Below are 18,766 nucleotides of genomic sequence, written 5' to 3' on the forward strand. Positions count from 1 at the left end.
CTCTTTCCAACGCTTTGACTGGTACCCCATGTCCACGGGCCATATCCAAGAAGGAAACCAATGGTAGAGCACGGTCTACTGAAAAAAGCCCTGGGTGAAGACTCAGATGAGGGCTCTGATAACAATTCTTAAACTCACATAACACATAAGGGGAGACAAGTTATTTAAACTCCCTTTGTTTCTGTTTCATCTATTAAGGTAGAAAACAAAATCTGCCTTTCTATACACAGGAGACTTTTGAGGGGGAAAAATCCGATCATCTTGCCAAAGCACAGTTAATTTCTTCTGTAAATGTTCCTTTATTATGTGGGCTAAGTAACTAATAAATGTTCTAAAATGTTTTACCACATTTTAGAATTCTATCTTTTAAAAATACAGAATATTTCAAAAAGTAAAGGCAACTTGAGTGTGTTGTTGATCATTATGATGTTGCCCCTCTCAGTGTTGAGGTGGTGGAGACACCATTTCAGACACCACCTCTTTGCAGCCGGGTTTTGGAGCTCCACATGAGGTCTATAATGGAGAAACTGATTCCAAATTCAAGAGACTCTGAAGTTTGAATCTTGAGTCCTGGGGGATGCCAACACCTTAAGCACATTTCCATGCCATGCCATATGACATCAGGTGTAAGAAGACCTCAGCCCATGATGCCTTTGCAGCTTCCTCTCCGTGCACTAGATAAACAGCACCCTGTCCTCTGAGTGTCTACTTCTAATATGGGCAATAATTTGATTTCACAGCAAAAGATTTTCCTCTGCCTTCAAAGTTATTTCATGGCAAGAAGTCTATTGTTTGTGCCTAATTGAAATTTGGCAGAGCCCATTTCTCTGCTATAAGTCACTTCCTCTAAGCCGTGCTTCAGAGGCTCTCTGTAGGTGCTGATCCTACTCACAAACAAGGCACATCTTCCTAAAGTAAATCTTAATATATCCCAATCCTGTCCCAAACATTTTCCTCATCCAATCAACTACAGCTCTTGACAGGGTTAGAGAAACCCAGACAGTGTGTGAGTGGACTAAGCAGGACCCCTTGCATAAGCCTGAAGGGCACCTGGTTTTCTGTTAAACAAAGGTTAGGAAGACAGTGGAACTGGTTTGCAGTTCACAACTCATCCCAAGCCCAGGTGCACCAGTGAATTCTTTTGGACATGGCCTAACACATCAGCCAAGGACAGGCAGGTGGCTTCTGCCTGATGACCAAGAAAAGTTTGGAACCTGTTTTCTCTCACATTTTCAGAAATTAAGCTTTTGTGTGAGATGATGAGGAATCTTTCTAACAGAGAAATGGAGTGAATGAAGAAACGGTGGGATAGAGGTAGAATGACAAATAGAGACTTAGAAAGGAGGATGGGGGCATGAGAGAGAGCAGGCTTGTTTTTCTTGTTTGTTCAATGTGGATCTTTTCCCTCAATGGTACATTCACTCAACGACCTCCCTCTACTGTTTGGTTTGTGTTCAACAATCTGCTTATGCACAGTTTTGTTAGAATGAAAAATATCTGCTATGACCATTTTTACCTTCAAGAAGCATGGGTCATTTAATGTATATCCTCAGCTATATTTGATAATGATTTCAACTGTTTTGCACTGGAGTTTTGTAAACTCCCTTCCAATGAGTGTTGACATAATATAGACTGCTCGATTTATACAAACAGTATCCCTTTGAGGAAGAGTGTGCTTTATAGCCCTCTGTATTGGATATGGGAAATTTAAAGCCTCAAATTAAATCCCATTGCTCACCACAGTAGCCCAGCATAAAGCAGGTGCTTAACAAATAGTAGCTGAATAAATGAATGAAAGAAAGAAAATTTCTAATTTAAAATGCAGTTGCCCTGCATACCTCGGGATAGTTCTGGAAGTGTACTTCTGGGAAATTGCTGCGACTATACAGTTAGTCGTTGCCAGCTCTCCAACAGTGCTAAAGGAACCAGCCTTTAAAGTTAGAAAAGGCTAGAAGGAGTCCTTGTACTGACAGAGGTTTAAAAGTTCAGGCAGTTTTAAACACTAAAAACTTCATTCTCTCATGCTGCAGAGCCAAGTTTCTGAAAGAAGTTAAATAGCCTCTAAGTTGCTATGTGAAACTGCGTCCCAGTGTGCCAGAGCCTGTCTGGACATGATGCCTGCTTTCTCCCCTGCAATCAGCGTTTAAAGCAACTCCCATCAGCTGGCGTCACAGGAAGAGCCCGGCGGTTCTAGCAGCAGCCAGTTTAAAATGCGTGTTCACAGGCTCTGGAAGGGGCCCCTCAGCCTTGGCAGAGTCATGGTTCGTATTCTGAAAAGCACTTTTCCCAAAGCGCATTAGAAGGAGAAATGGCCATCATCTTTTAGCGCTATTGTTATCTTCTGATAACATCTGTGTTGTTGGAAGGGCCAAGTCGGAGAGTAAGTAGGAAGCTGGTCACAGGACAGAGAGAAAGAGAAAACAGCAATGTCCACAGCACTGAAGCAATCAGGTGAAAATGTGCCATAAACCTATGGGCTCTTCCTGCTCCTGGGGGGTAGGGGGGGCATGAAAGAGCCTGCCCCTCAGGCGGATACTCTGAAATTCTGCTCCCAGCCCCTAGGCCTCCACTGTCACCTACTTGAGGCATTCCCCTCTAAGACCGGGAGGTCCACCACTTTGCACTCGCTTGAATTAGAAAGTCAATTTTAAAGACAGTACTTCTGAAAACTTAAATAATGAGACGTAACTCTTTTAAAAATTCCCCACAGTTTGTTTGTTTTGATAGTATTTACTGAGGAATGTATGCATTTTTAGTTGAATAAATCTAGTTATATCCACTTTCTGAAACTTGAGTTCATTTTAAAAAGATTAGTAATGGAATAATATGTAAATGCTAGTTTTTACTTAGAATACCCCATCTATTTGAACACTAATATGTACAATCTTATTTTTCTGATTTAAAAGTGTATATGTTTAATTCTTTGGTGTTAAAAGGAAAATGCTTTCTTATGGCAAAAGCCTATTATCACTATTAACCTATAATAAAAACACATGCCACTTCTTACCAAGATGGAATCCAAAGTTGCCACCCTCTTGTGCCCCCTACACCCCCCTCTCCCCCACTCACTCCCCAAGGAGACTGATAGACTGCACTCTGGCTTGGGATCCTCAGCTCTCCCTCCCGAGGTCCCTGCCCCTCATAAAGGCCTTTTATTGCAGGCACACTGCTATATCCATAGGGAATGTATGTGCATGTACCTAGGGTATTTTTTTCTGCTTGTTTTCTCTTCCAGCATTTGATCACTGGCTGGCGAACTGTTTGGGCCCGCAGAGATCTCCAGACCACCGGCTCATGTATTTGAAAGGCATCTGTTTATTTTGAAAATGCAAATGTGGCCTCCCTCAAAGACTAACAGGCAACAAATGACCCACTGAGCAAAGGGGAGAGGTTTCCAATCTGGAGCCTAGTCCCTCCCTCTGTCACACTGAGATCACTCACTGTCAGAACCACTTCAACAAGCTCTGGAACTGGAGTGAAGGGCTCACAATTAGTTCAAGCAGCAACAGCAGCTTGTGTCCCTCTCTGTCCCTCTGTCTGTCTGTCTGTCTCTCTCTCTCTCTCTCTCTCTCTCTCTCTCTCTCTCTCTCTCTCTCTCTCTCTCTCTCTCTCCTGTCTCTCTCTCTCTCTCTCTCTCTCTCTCTCTCTCACACACACACACACACACACACACACACACACACACACAATTAGCCAGGCAGATCACTTCTCACCTAGTTTAAAGTGATAATGAGGTCATTTACAAAAGGACTCTGAGTCTTTGAAATAGTGGCTCGTAGACCAAGGGCTACCTGGAGGAGGGCCCCATAACAGGAAAACTGTCCCCTAACAGTGGCAGCCGGGTCCTGGGGATGGGTTCCCGCGAAAGCCCAGGAAGGTTAATGCCGGACTTTGATCTCTGTCAAGGCATACCAGCAAGAATTAATTTACATTTCAGATGAAAAAGGTTGACAGCATGAAAAGGCATCTTGTTTCTGGCATGTGAATGTGCCGTAATAGATCGGGAATTCGGAGAGGAAGTTCTGAGGAAGCTAAAGGGATAAGCCGTGCGGCTGCTTTTATTGGGAAGGAGATGAAAGGAAAACAAATTTCAATATGCTCCGTAGTAACATGTAAGCCAAATGCGTCCTAAATTTCAAGGGCTGCTTTTAAACGTATATAACATATCTTAGCAACACCATTAAAAAAGACTATGGGCCAGAACTTGAAATGCAAACAAATGCATTCTACAGAATAAAAATTTCAAATAAAATGATTTGCTGAAAAAATAATAAATTACAGAATAACCTTAGAAAACAACAAGAAAAGATTGTGCTATGATAACATCCCCGAGCCTCTTCCTGCAGGCCTCAGAAGTACAAGAACCGCTACTATGTCAGGGGCTTGTTCTGCTAGGAAATGTCCTCGTGGCAGGAAGAGGAGCTTTTAGTGAGAGGGTTATGTTTGGGAAGACCACGCTCCAAAGCAGAACAGTTGGAATAATTGCTTCTCTTTTTAGATAAACACAGCCGTGCTTTGAATCTGAAGATAACGAAAACATTCTCAAGTAAAAGTAAACCGCCCGCAAAATGGCAAATGTCGTTACCCTCTCCATGGATCTCTTCTGCTGACACGACACCAGCACCTCAATTGCTGTTCATGGTGTTGGCTGAAAGGCAGTGACAAAGCCCGCTTTTGCTCTGGCTGCCACACTCTACTGCCAAGAGGGAGAGGTGGCATTAGTCTCCATGCCTATCCACACCCCTGCACACTGCATTCATGGAAGCTCCTGAAACCACTTGATAAGTGGAAACACTGGCTGCCAGGCTAAGGAAGGGGGATATTTGTAGAGCTGAAGAAGAAGAAAGGAAGGAAGCCCCTCAAAGGAATGTGTTCTCTCTGGTTCCACAAAACAAAACTGTCCTTCCATGGTACCTCTCCTCTAGGTGCTGCACTGAGGTAATGTAACCATGTCTGTCCTGATATCACAATGAGGAAGACCTGACTTTTTATGCAGTGTTCACTTGGCAATAACAGAATGTGAACAGGTCAGTTAGACAGACATGAGCAGAGCAAGGACAATGGGCCAGACACAGAAGGTCACCAGGGTGCTAAGCCCTGGGTGCCCACCAATGGGCAAAACTAGGAAGACAAGGGCTCGTCTCCAGGGTGGCCTTTCCTCCCCTAGCAGGTGGCTTATCATGAGGTTTAGACCCCCTGACTTTTCCTATCGCTGGTCATGCTGTTCAAATCCTCCCCTGACCTCTTCCCTTGGCATGTTGCTAGTCATGTGGTAGACCCCCTTGGAGGAAAAACAAGGGGCTGGAGAGTGGGCTCATGCAATTCCCATGTGGGCCCTTGCATGACCAGTCCCTTAAGCACTAACCCCTAGGGATAACATCTAGGGCTGATCTGTGTTTCAGCTCCAGGCCCAGAAAAGCAGCAGAACCAGACAAGCAACGCTATGGCTGAGCTGCATTGACTAAGGACCCCTGCCCAGGCACTGACCAAAGTAGAGATCAGGACCCTGAAAGTGTTACTGTAGTTAGATACATATTAATAAAGGAAAGGAAGTAAAGGGTATGGCACACAGAGCCTGTTTATTTCACCAGGAAGCTACAGCTTTACACCCCAGGGAATCACAGCATTGTTTCTCCAAGGGGATTAACATCTCTCTATTTCCCCCTCCAGTACACGATTGTGTGTGGGGAGGGGGAGCAGGGAGAGGTAAGGGCATGCCCAGTAAAGTCAAAATGGTGTAGGGGGTGGTGCTTGAACCTAGAGGCCTGTCAGTCTAACCTGAGAAAGAAATTATTGGACCCATCAGAGCTGGACCCTGCAAAAACTTCTGAAGTTAATTGGCTAGTTTGTAAAAGCTTCTGGTTAAAACCCCAGGAGAACAAAGCTTTCTCTCTTGCTTGGGACCCACACTTGCCCCATTTGTTCATTCATGTTTTCTCCCACCTGGGAACAGTCAATCATGTGGGTCTCGTTGCCACCTGGGGCCTGAGACAGGCTTCTAAGGACTGGCTTCCAAGGACTATGAAGCAGAAACTCTGGGCATTGGCCTTTGCCTTGGCCCTGCTGAAGACAGTGTTGGACTTTTCCATGGCAGGAAGGAGAGAGATGGGACACACCTGGAAAGCTGATGAATATTCTATTGGGATCGACCCCTGAGCACGCCCACACCTTTCCTCATTGCCTTCCCCAGGATGTTTTCCTTGCCTCTCTCTTTCTCTTAAGCTCTAAGGGCCCTTCTTTTGTCTCTGTAACTTGTTTCCTAAGTGCATTTCTTCTATGGCTCACTTCTACCTCTGTGACTTTCAAAATAAACTTTCTCTTATAGTTTGAGTCTTGACTCTGAATTCTTTCTTAGCCAGAACTCAAGTACTAAGGTTGCTGAACCAAGGTTCAGTCTGGCTCCACCTGTCTAACACCTGGTGTCATTCTGCAACCAACACAGGCAGCCCCCCAAACATGATCTTCAGAGAGGGAATATTTGATTTATGATCCTACATACTGGATTCAGTGGATTGACAATATATAAGCTCGAAGTTCATGTTTTAAAACATATGTTGGGCTTTGGGCCAAACTGCAAGATCAGAAATCAGCCCAGTATCTTCTCTGAAGGGGGACGGTGTGTGTGTGTGTGTGTGTGTGTGTGTGTGTGTGTGTGTGTGGTGGGAGGTGGGCAAGTAGGGAACAAATGCACTTTGAGTTGTGTTCCTTAAACTGCAACTAGAATTGCATCCCTCCTCCTGAGGCTTTGAAGTTGCAGGACTTAAAATTCCTAGGGGATGGTGTTAAAAGTTACACATTTGCATTTAAATGACATCCGTTCCTCCCAAATATTTTGGTTTTGAATGAAGACAGTCAGGCCTCTATAGTGGCCTAAAAGAGTTCTAAGGAGTATCCCTGGATCCAGGTTCTGCACCTCCTCGAAAAGGTTGTGGGCATTTGATTTAAAGGTTTGCTTCAATCATGGCTTTACCTGAAACCCTACCCCTCTCTCTGCTGCTGAGTCCACTGGACTGCCCATGTTCTCATTCTGTCTCCCATGTCTTGAGCTCTGGGAGCTCCTGGCATGTTGAGGCCTATTTTTTCCAGCTACTCAAGTAGTCATATGCAGCTTCAAATGACAGAGGAAGCCCAGAGTGATAGCTACTGTGGATATTGCCACTTGCAGAAGAGCAGAGTGACCTGGGAACCAAGGAGGGGACTGATGAGCCAGGAACTAGAGCTCACAGTGCTCAGGCAGCCAAGGCCAAGCTGAGCCACAAGAGCCACCTCGTGCTTACCCTATGGGGTCCAGAGGACCACTTCAGCCACATACTGGCCTGGGTGAGGGAAACTGTTTGTGGGAAAGTTCCTGAGCTATTCCTACTTGTGATGCTGAGACATGGGTCTAACATACAGTCAGAGAATTCCAAGGTTGGAAGGCACCTTCCAGACCTTTTTAGCCAGTGCTCTCATTTCACAATGAGGGCCATGTGATTACAAGAGGGAAAGGAATTTTTTCAGTTGGCAGGTATGCGAAGTGAACTCTATCCAAACTGCCTGTGTTCCAGTGCTGGCTCTGCCACTGACTAGCTGTGTGATCATGGACAAGTTACTTCACTTCTCTGTGACTTGGTTGCCCCCTCTATAAAATTGGGAATATAAGAATATCTACTCCAAGCATCCTTAGCCAAGCGTGGCACACAGCAAATGCCCAGTAAGGCTTATTCCCATCATCGTCACACATGGGGTGTGCAAGAAACAGCAGCAAAACCCCCATAGAATTCCTGACTCCTATTCCAGTGCTCCTGAATTATTAACCTTTCAGCTTTTCTAAACTCATCTGAATTTAATCACTGGATATTTCCAAGTGGATGCTATGAAAATGATGTTTTAATTACCTGCTTGAATATGAACAGCAGACTCACTCCTTCTGTTGCTTATTTTCTTAAATTTCCTCCGAGCATCATATCCTCTCCAGGCTAAAAATATAAAACCATGTGCTAGGAATGACATTAATTTAAGAACGTGCCAGGGAATTGATATAAGCTGTTTTCCCTCCAATCTATTACCCCTCTCCTCCTCCCTCCTGCTTTCTCACTGAACAAAATAGGCAGAGATACGTGAGCAGTGATGGGAAAGAGGGGCCTCTCTGTACTCTCAGCTTGGCGTCTGAGATGCTTCTGAGGAGGAGCTATTTTCATGCAGGCAGTGAGCTGCTAGAACACTCCGCATCCACTTATGAATGAGTAGGGATCCTTATCCCAGGTGAGGAGGTTCCCTGTCCTTCCATCCCATGGAGGAAGCTCTGTCTTCAGGACTTGGGGGCAGGAAAGAACTGGAACAGCCTGACCTGTTCCAATTTGTTATTGGAAGGAAGATATAAACTGAAAGTTAAAGGAGAGAAAAACAAAGAGGAGAGTCAAGGGGAATAATTAGCAGCACAACACTTGCATTGGGGAAGGGTAGAGGGAAATGGAGCTTCGAAGGGAAGAAGAGAAAGAGAGGGGAATCACCACTGCTGTGTTGAGTCCTTTAGTCAGAGAACTGGGAGGTTAAGCCGCCCACCAGGAGCATGACCGCCTCTCCTCTCTGCTCCCCCCAGAGAGTCCCAGCTCTCCACGTTGCTGAGTGAGGTCAGGAAGTCCAGAATGAACATTATGAGAGCACAAAGGAGATCATCTGCTATGTTCAAGATGGGCTGGGGCTTTCACAGTCACTCATCAAGAGCACAGGAGCCAAGTGCTGTTTGTAACATAAATGACACACATGTGTGCAAGGAGGTACTGGCTGGGCTGGGCATCTGACGGAGCCTAGTGATCCGTTCCTTTGGTTTCCAAGCTCTGTCTGGGTTAGAAACGCCTTCTGGAAGTGGCATTAGAAATTCTGATGCTGAAAACCTGGTAACGGACCTGAAGGGTAAATTATGTCAGTCATCTGGGAGCTGGGACACATGTCTGTGTGATTTGGATTTTCATCTGTTCACTTCCTACTGCCTCTGTCTTGTCACTCGCCACAGTGTGTTGAGATGGCTTGTATATTATCTGGAGGTCAGGGACCATAGTGGTCTTGTTCACGGCTATAGCCTCAGCACCTGGCACAGGACTTGGCCTGTAGTACGCGCTCAATAAATGTTTGCTGAAGCAAGGAAGGAAGAAAGCAGGGGAGGAAGGGAGGGAAGAAGCCACTGAGAACCAGTGCTTAATGAAATGCCACGATGCAGAACCGTTTACCTGACTGGATGGCAGTGGCCCCCTTCTCTCTCTTCTCTCTGACTCTTTTGTACCTCCTGGCTCCAAGCCACCCCTTGGCATAGGCCTGCAGCACAACCACTCTGCCTATGACTTCTTGCAACAGCAAATTTAACTGCTCGACATGGTAATATTTGAGAAAAACCTGAAACAAGACATTAGTTTTAGCATTACATTTGGGCCCCTAAACAGACACTCATTCTATTACAGCACATTCTTAATATAAATATTAAAACCATTATCTAAATACAGTTTACAGTGACTTGACTTATGCTGATATTATGAACTTCCTGGAAGCTAATACAATTCCACTTCAAAGGTTGAGCCAATCTATGATTATGGATACACCATATGATTAAGTTAATAAGGCTTTAGGAGATCCCAAATATTCCCAAGTCTGCTTCATTTCTGCCATGAATTCCATTTTCTCAGCTTTATCTCTAGTCTCTTTCCCCACAGCCTAATAGAGACGCTAACCAACAGAACTGACCCCTAGCCAACAGAAGTTCACAGGGGGAGGGTCCCAGATGACCCACAGTGACCTAATTTCTACACTGAGGAGCAGCAGTGTTGCCATCACCACTCAGGGTAAGGCTGGCTGTGCGGGGCAATTCAGAATGGACCATAAAAATCTAGGATCCTGCATGGATGTGATGTTCTCCCAAATGAAAAGCTACACACTACGAGACTTCTAATCAGTGTTTGCAATAAATAACACGAGTCTAATGAAAAATTGACAAAACTATAAAATACACTCATTATTGTCATTAATATGATTTGTGTATTTGCATGTGGTGCTGAAATAAGTAGCATTAAAAAAAGGGACATTTTAAAATAAACTCAAAGATCTCATTCTAGAAATGCTAAATGGCTCTCCAACTATATGCAGAACAAGGGCATACCCTCCTCCTCTGGTCCTTGAGGTCCTGGGACTCCTGACCCAAGACTAGCCAAGATTATTGTTAAATTGGGGTCTTGTCTGCTAAGCTACACAACCTACAGAGCCGTTCATATCACTGACAAGAGACAAGGGTACATAGTAGAGCATCACGGGTGACAATCTGAACAATAAAGGGAGAATTACCTTTGTTTTTCCCAGCACCCAGTGATCTAATCTGGACTTTTCCAAGATAGCGACACAGCTCTCTTTGCTAGCAACAGGTGTTTGATGTGCTCTGAAAGCCAAGTAATAATACCTACAAAATAAGAGTAAGATAAAACATGTTTAGTCATCATTTGATTTAGTATAGAAGAATTGCTCAAGGCCCATGGACATGCTTTGTTTTTTAAGAGCAAATATTTCTTGAGCATTGATAATAATGTACTAGATGGTGAAAGATACATAATTTATGCTTATTGGCTCTTACTTACTTTCATATTTTTTGCTATGTATATTCCCTCTTGATATTGCTTTGTAATTTATATTGAATACATATATCTTTTGCATTAAAAAAACAAAATACCTAATAGTTTTGGAAAGCTGAAATTTAGATAGCTCTTCTAGTAAAAATCATCACATAAAATGTTAGTATTACTATTATAAAAATAATTTCCAGCAGGAGGGGAAGTCTGCTGCTAGAAATATCTGAGCTAAGTGCCATACTCATCTGGGTAAGATTTGGAAAACATAAACTCTGAAGAGTAAAAAAGTAAATAAAATCAAACATCACATAGTAGATAGCCATTAAATTTTTATGAAGACCTTTTGTACAGATTGAAAAAATGATTTTCATAGAGATATCTATATGATCAAGAGAATTTTTTATTTTGTTTTACTAGTGCCACAGACTTGCCAGTGGTAACTTATTTGTTTGGTTCAAGATAATTCTGTAGTTTTCTTTCCTAGGACATGTTGTTAAAAGTCAAAGGACATTTTTGAACCGTATATTTGATCAGATTGTTAGTTTTTTCTGTTTTGTTTTTTTTTGAGGACCTTTTTAAAATTGTAATTCTATTGTAACTGCAAAAACTTCATTTCTTTAATCTGACCTTTTCTCCTTCTTTCCTTTGATGGAAACTGGCCTTGTCCAGTCCAAGGGGACCCTGGCTCACCCACCTCCCTCTCCCTTGCATGTCCACTCCCTTAATCATTAAGCCCTCAGGACAGTGAGCTCCTGGTCAGCATCAAATAATCTTAGGAACAAAGCCTAACCATGGTCCTAACCCCCTTAGTCACTATGATTAATGATTCCCCCCCCATATAACCCATCCCCTAGAAGCCACCAGGGAGCTAGGTCTTAGAGCATTTGCTCACCTGTGATTCTGGGCTTGGTGCCATTTCCTTAAATAAACCTTTACTTTCTTTGCTGCAAACTGCTGTTCCCATTTGATTGGGCTTTGATGCCCACAGGTGAACAAACTCCTGTAGTCCGGTAACACCATTGTATAAATTTTGACTCTGCCTTGAAAAGTCCCATCTGAAGCAATCCATAGATAGCAAAGTGGTCATAGCCTAACGCTGCTGACTCTGTCTGCTGAGCCGCACATCTGTCTCAAGGTGTAGAGGAGGTATGTTTTTCTTGATACAATCACCAAAACCACATTTGTCTTCTTAAAATACTTATTCTACTGAACTTCCATACTTTCAGATAAAAGAATTTCTGGGTAGATTCAAAGAACACCAACAAAAGGGTTTTCTCTATCCTTTTCTTTATTCTCCCCATTTAAAAAATATAGAGTCCTTTTAGAAACACCTTACCTTAGTTTTTCTTTTGAAAACTTTTAAGGATCTTTTCCCTGCTCTTTGCTGCCATCTATAATTAAATTCAACCCCTTGGAAGCTTAAAAAATAAACTTAATTTCCTTGTCAAAGGATTGTCCTGCCATTCCTCAGACAAGGCTGATCTGTTATTTTGGAATGACTTTTAAAGATAGAGCTGTTTTTACTTATTTAAAAAAATCACCAAAAATATAAAATATGTCCCTTCCTCCTGCCAAACATTCCCATATCTGTTTATGGAAAAAATAAACATACCAGATGAGCACTTGAGTCATTTAACTTTATCTTTGCATTACAAGATTATTTTACAAGTTAGGATACAATGCTGAATTTGCTGGAAAACATTTGCATTCAGAGACCCTGGGACTGTATCCAAGGCTCTGAGTCTGTGTTTTTATCTTTGAGGGGAGGCAGTACTCTCTCAGAACCCCAGAATGGTAGGTAGGACCATGTTAGATCATTTAGCCAAGCCTAGGAATCTGCTCAGAGAAGATGTCCTGTGGAGCTAAGGGGAGGAAGGATAACCAGGAGTTGAGTTCGGGCCTGTCTGGGCAGGTCATGGCATCGTACCAGAGGTCCCCCAGTGTAATAAGACAAGAGAAAGAAATAAAAGGCATCTGTAAAAGAAAGGAATAAGTAGAATTATCTTAATTAGAAGACAACACAATAGTCTGTGTAGAAAATGCAATGGAATCTACAAAAAAACTACCAGAACTAATAAGTGAGTTTAGTAAGGTTGCATTTCTATATACTAGCAACAAACAATTTAAAATTGAAATTGAAAAGACAATATCATTTATAATAACATTTAAAATGTGAAATACATAGGGATAAATTTAAAAATAAACGTGTAAGACCTGCACACTGAAAAATACAAAACATTTGCTAAGAAAAATTAAAGAAAACCTAAGTTCTTCTGGTCAGAAATAATTAATATTGTTAATACTTCAATAAAGCAAATTATGTGGGTGGGCCTCATTCAATAAGTTGAAAGTCTTAAGAGAAAAGACTTTAGTCCCCTGCCAGTCTGCCCTGCAGATTTCTGATTTGCCAGCCCCACAATCATATGAGCCAATTCTTTGAAATCTCCGCACCCCTCTAAAACACAGACACACACACACACACACACACACACACACACACACAATTGGACTATTTTTCTGGACCCTAATACAGTTCCAGTTCCCTTTTGCTGTCATTTAGATACCACTGAGTGGAGACAGAGCCAACACTGGTGACAAACTCCCTATAATGTTGCTAAAGTCACGTGCAAAACCATGAGTTGATAGAAGGCTATTCTTTGGTAACTTCCTTTCCTCTCTTATCATTTTTTCTCTGTCACTGAACTTCCCAAGTTTCCCACAGATTTTGGGCTTCTGTGCTGCACACTGGGGATCTAGGACATCCAAATCCAGCAGTTTCTCCTCATGCTCACAAACAGATCTTCTGTGTCCTGTGTCAAAACTCTCCATGCCCAGGCACTGCTTCAGGGCCATCTGTGCAAGGAATTGGTTGGCTACTCTAATGAACATTTAGTCCGGAAGGAAACTTAGAGTCATCAATAAAATTCTTAGTTTGTATAGAGGAGAAAGCCAGAGAGAAGACAACTGGCTCAAGGTCACAGACTTAGTAAGTAGAAGACCTGAGGCTTACCCAAGTCTTCTAATTCCAAGTTCAGGCTTCTTTACAGTCATCCAAACCTGCATCCACTCCTAGCTCTTATTGTATACACCTGGTAGTATCTATGACTCTCTAACAGGGACCTGTGATCCTCCAGCACTTTCCAGGTCACTGGAACTTGTGTCTATAATAATCTGGAATATTGGCTTTTGACTTAGAAGAAGTGTTGATTTCCTCTACTGGGACACCAGCTGTCAGGCATGCCTTAACACATGTGTGAGCGATCCAAACAATATTCTATTTGGACTAGGGTATCAGTTTGCAATGGGAAACCACATACATTATCGTTAGCATACTCTTCTGGGTTATCAGAGTCTAGCCCTGTTAATCTTCTTTGAGCTATTTTGCAACTCTTTCTAAATGTAGGTAACTGATAGATAAATAAATTGTCTAGTCTGGGGAAGATTTTGATTGACTTTCTCCCCACTGTGGAATAAACAGTTTTGTCTCCACTTACAATTTATCTCAACATTCCTTTATTTCAATAAGCCTGTGCTGTTTTGACTTTTCCTCTGAATTGATTGTAACATCTGCCTGGTTCCCTCATATCACACAAATAAAATAAATTCGTTAAACATATTCATCATTGCATCTGTATGTGAGTCATGATTTTTCCTTCTCTTGAAAATTATCTTTTAACAACAAGAAGAAAGAAGTACAAAAATTCAGGCTGTAAGAGGTTTGATCCAAAGGAGACTCAGAAAGTCCTCACACTTAGGTAAATGCAGCGACACCAAGAAGTCTTAAAGGTCTAGTGGACTGCTGCCACTTTTCTATTTATAACTTTTGAGAAATATTGGTTAGTGTAATATGTTCATGGTGGAGTTTACTGAAAAAGTCAAACTGTTTTCAAAAGCGATCACACCAGTGTATATATGCAGCGCCTCTTCTTTATCCAGGCACCTACTGCAGGGCACGGCAGTTGTTTCTGTGTCTTGGCCACTGTGAATGGCGCTGCAATGAACACAAGGGTGCACATATCTTTGCAAACAAATGTTTTCGAGTTTTTCAGGTAGATGCCCAGGAGAGGGGTTGCTGCATCACATGATTATTCTTAATCTTTTGAGGAACCTGCATCATACTGTTTTCCGTAGCGGCTGTACCAGCTGACAGTCATATGTGGGACAGAAAACTGAAAGCAACAAGTGAACAAACAAAAATAAACAAACAGGCAAGAGGCCATAGATACAGACAAGAGCATGGTGGTTACCAGAGAAAAGGGGGTGGGGTAGTAAAGCATTAAGGGGGTCAAATGTGGTGATGGAAAAAGATCTGACTTTGAATGGTGAACACAATACAATATACAGATTATGTATTATAGAATTGTACATGGAAACTTATGTAATTTTATTAACCAATGTTATCCTAATAAATTTAATTTTTAAAAAGTGATCACACCAATTTATACCCTAATCAGTAGGGTATGAGAGTCCTATTACTCTCTATCCGTGTCAGTCCAAGGAATTGTCAGACTTACTGATGACAGTCAAAATAGGTGTAAAGTGGTATTTAGTTATAGTTTTAATTTGTATTTCTTTAATTACTAATGTGGCTGAACTTTTCTTTTGTTTTCAATAAAGTCCTCTGACAATGACATCTTCTGACAATGGACAATATGTACAATGAATTTAATTTTTCTATTTTTTTACTAATGAGTATTCATACTCCTGGAAGGAGAGAGGAAAGAGGAGAGAGAGCTGAGAGTCATCCATTTTATTTTTTATTTATTTATTTATTTATTTATTTATTTATTTATTTTTAAATATATCTTTATTGATTTCAGAGAGAGGAAAGGAGAGGGAGAGAGAGAGACAGAAACATCAATGATGAGAGAGTCATTGATCAAGCCCACAACCTGGGCATGTGCCCTGACCGGGAATCGAACCCCGATCGCCTGGATCCTAGGTCGATGCTCAACCGCTGAGCCACGCCCAGCCGGGCAAGAGTCATCCATTTTAGATAAAAACAAATTGTATTGGCATTGTAGATTGCTTACATTTTTGTAACCCCTGACATTTTTAATTTGTACCTCTTATCTTGGTCATTTTGCTCTTGCATTACATTGTTTGGGAAGAATTTACATCTTTTAAAGAAGTTTTTGAAATCCCAACTTTTTTAAAGGTTATTTTAAATTTACTTTATTTTAAAAACCCTTAAGCAAATACCTTGTGTTAGGATGAACCATTCTTTTCAGATAGTTTTAGGGTTTGGTATAACCATGTTATTCCCATCCATCACTTTCTAAATTAAATTTGCTTTCACCCCATTCTACTCATTTTTTCATTAAATAAAACTTTATTTAGGACCTATTGATGTGCCAGATACTAGTGGGAGTGCTGGAATGACATGAGTGAGTGAGACAGATAATATTCCTGCCCTCATAAAACTTTAACAAGTACAAACATTAAGCAAGCACATACAGGACATCATTAGGGTAGGAATGAGTGCTATGAAAAATAATAAAGTCAGGGTGGGGGGGTAATGAATATATTTTGGGGTGTCTTCTGGCGAACAGCATTTAGCAAACAGGATAGTGAACAGAAGCAAGCCATGTTATATGAGGAATTGCTGAGGACATTGGGGGCATTGAGCTTAGAAACAAAAAGATTTTACAGGGTCTAGTAGGAGAGGGAAAAGTTTTCCTTGGCCCTCTTAGGGTCACTGGTTGGGTCTGAAAATGAGAAGCCTGACAAAGACAGATTTATAGGAGAAAAGCATACAAATTTGTTCAATATAAGTTTTATGTGACAGATGAGCCTTTGTAAGGAAATGAAGACCAGAAGAAATTATTAAACCTGAGTGTTTTATGCTAGGTTTGATGAAGAGTGGAGAGTTGTGGAAAGATGATGGGACAAAGAGTATGAGCTAAGTGTAGTTAACTGGGGGAAACTTAACCAGATCTGTCTGTTCAGATTCCTCTCTGTCCCTTTTTCTTTGGAGATCAGGATGTTCCTTTCCTCCAGGTGGCGGGAGGCCACCTCTCACACGGGGGTTCTATGATCTGCTTCAGGAGAAGGTCAGAAAGCCCTTCCTACACATGCCATTTCTCAAATTCCTCCAGCTTGAACTATTCAATATGCCATGGTGTCATATTTTGGGGTAGTTTTCCCTGAACCCTGTTAGTCTCTTAAACTGTCATGCACAGACCACCTGCATCAGATCCACCTGAAGATTTCATAAAAGATGTAGATTCCTGGGCCACACTTCAGACACAGAATCAGAATCTCTGTTATTGGACTAGGAATCTGTATTTTAATAAGCTCCTCTGGTGATTTCAATGTGCTATAGAGTTTGAGAACCATTGACTTAGGATAACATAATTGACTGCCATCAAGTAGAGAAGGGAGATTTTGTTCTCTAAAGCCCAGAGGTAGAACTGGGGTGGATGCATAGAAGCTTCTGAAGGATGGTTTTGGTCAAGGTTAGGAGGATCATAGTTGTGATCAAACATCTAAAATTGTGGAATGGCCTCCCTCAGGAGCCAGAGAGTGAATTCCTAGATTCTGGAACTGTTCAATGGTAAGTGGATTGACAAAGTCAAGAATGTTGCTGAAGCAATTCTAGTTTTAGCTAGGTAGTTGAACTGAATGGCCCTTTAAGATTCTTTCCAACAATGATACTATGTTGACTTGCCTGTTGGCCTAAAGAATTGCTTCTGTGATTTTTAAAACTGATTTCTATCATTAACCCAATACTGTTACTGTGACTAGTCTTGGGTTATTGTCATTATATTTGGATAAGTTGGAAAACTTTAAAAATTTGCCTAGGTAGTCTGATTGGGGCTCTTAGAATTTCAACAATGACTTTTTTCACAGTCTATTCTCCTCAACATACACCTACGACAGTGGCTCTTGATTAGCAGCACCAGCAGCACCTAGAAACTTGCGCACACACCCCTGCTGAATCAGAAACTCTGGGGGTGAGGTTCAGCAATCTGTATTTGAACAAGCCCTCTAGGAGCTTATCATGCATGAAGAACCACTGACTGAGAGAAAAAGAATCCCAGGGAAGGGAAATGACTTGCCTACCGTGACACAGTCTATCTGGGAAAGAAACTGGCTCCCATGTCTTTCCATCATCTTTTCTCTTTGTTAGGTCCAAATGACTTTCTAGAGTACATCATTTTCCCTTGGGAAGGTCAATTGCTCAAAATCTACTTAAGAAATTCTTAAGACATACTTAAGAAATCTGCTTAAGAAATTCTTACACACGTTTAATATTTAGGATTATTTTATTGAATATCGCTAAACAATTGGACACAATGTCAATAGCCACCAGTAGAGGAATGGCTAAATGAATATTACTGATTTCAATGAGGGAGTTAAAAGGAATGTATTAGAGCTATGGAGCAACATGGGTTTATCTCTAATACATATTGTTAAATAGAAAAGCAAGTTGCCAAACGGTACAAAATGTGTGATTCAAGTTAAACTAAAAAAGCAGGGTGTTTTTTTCTTCTGTGTGTGTGTGTGTGTGTTCTGAAGGGTAAAATTACCAAAGGAATAACGGTAGCTACTCTGGAGAGGGGTCATCATGGGCCAGGACCCTGGGAAATGCAATCAGGGGTGCAGAAAGACTTTAGTCTTATCTGTAATGTTTACAAAATTTAGAGGAGCCCCAGCCAGGTAGCTCAGTTGGTTGGAACATTGTCCCGGACACCAAAACAGTTGTGGATCCGATTCCTGGTCAGGGTGAATACAGGAGGCATCTGATCAATGTTTCTCTCTCACATTGATGTTTCTCTCTCTCCTCCTCTTTCTCACTCTATAAAATCAATAAATATATCCTCAGGTGAGGATTAGAATAAATAAATACATTTTAAAGAAAATGGTATTCATAATTATTTTTTAATTACAAATTAATTTCAAGCATTAGGTAAAATTGTTATGGTTTAATTACAATGGGCCCAAATCCTGGTCAAAGAATCATGTAGCTACTAATTTGATTACTATCACTTGCATCTAAGTAGAAACATCCCCAGTCATATGGCAAAGAACGTTAACCCTTCTCCTAGTTCAAAATATTCCTTGAGGGACCCTCAATCTATATCAGTGACCACCCAGACTGTCTACTCAGATACCCAAAATACAGGACAATTATCAAACAATTCAATCCATACAAATAATTTTATCCTATGTAG

The 18,766-nt window shown here is 41.6% G+C and overlaps 1 protein-coding gene across 1 annotated transcript in view; it reads right to left on the reverse strand.

The window, feature by feature from the left end:
* MYO3B (myosin IIIB) overlaps positions 1-18,766 on the reverse strand; it is a gene marked incomplete at its 5' end in the record, with an annotated part of 324,483 nt that overhangs the window by 107,110 nt on the left and 198,607 nt on the right. The window contains 3 exons of the mRNA XM_081142170.1: positions 7,878-7,958; positions 9,210-9,372; positions 10,312-10,423. Coding sequence (XP_080998296.1) covers positions 7,878-7,958; positions 9,210-9,372; positions 10,312-10,423 — 356 coding nt within the window. The remainder of the gene's footprint in view (positions 1-7,877; positions 7,959-9,209; positions 9,373-10,311; positions 10,424-18,766) is intronic.

This window comes from Miniopterus schreibersii (assembly GCF_964146895.1).
Source record: "Miniopterus schreibersii genome assembly, chromosome: 7".
NCBI lineage: Eukaryota > Metazoa > Chordata > Mammalia > Chiroptera > Miniopteridae > Miniopterus > Miniopterus schreibersii.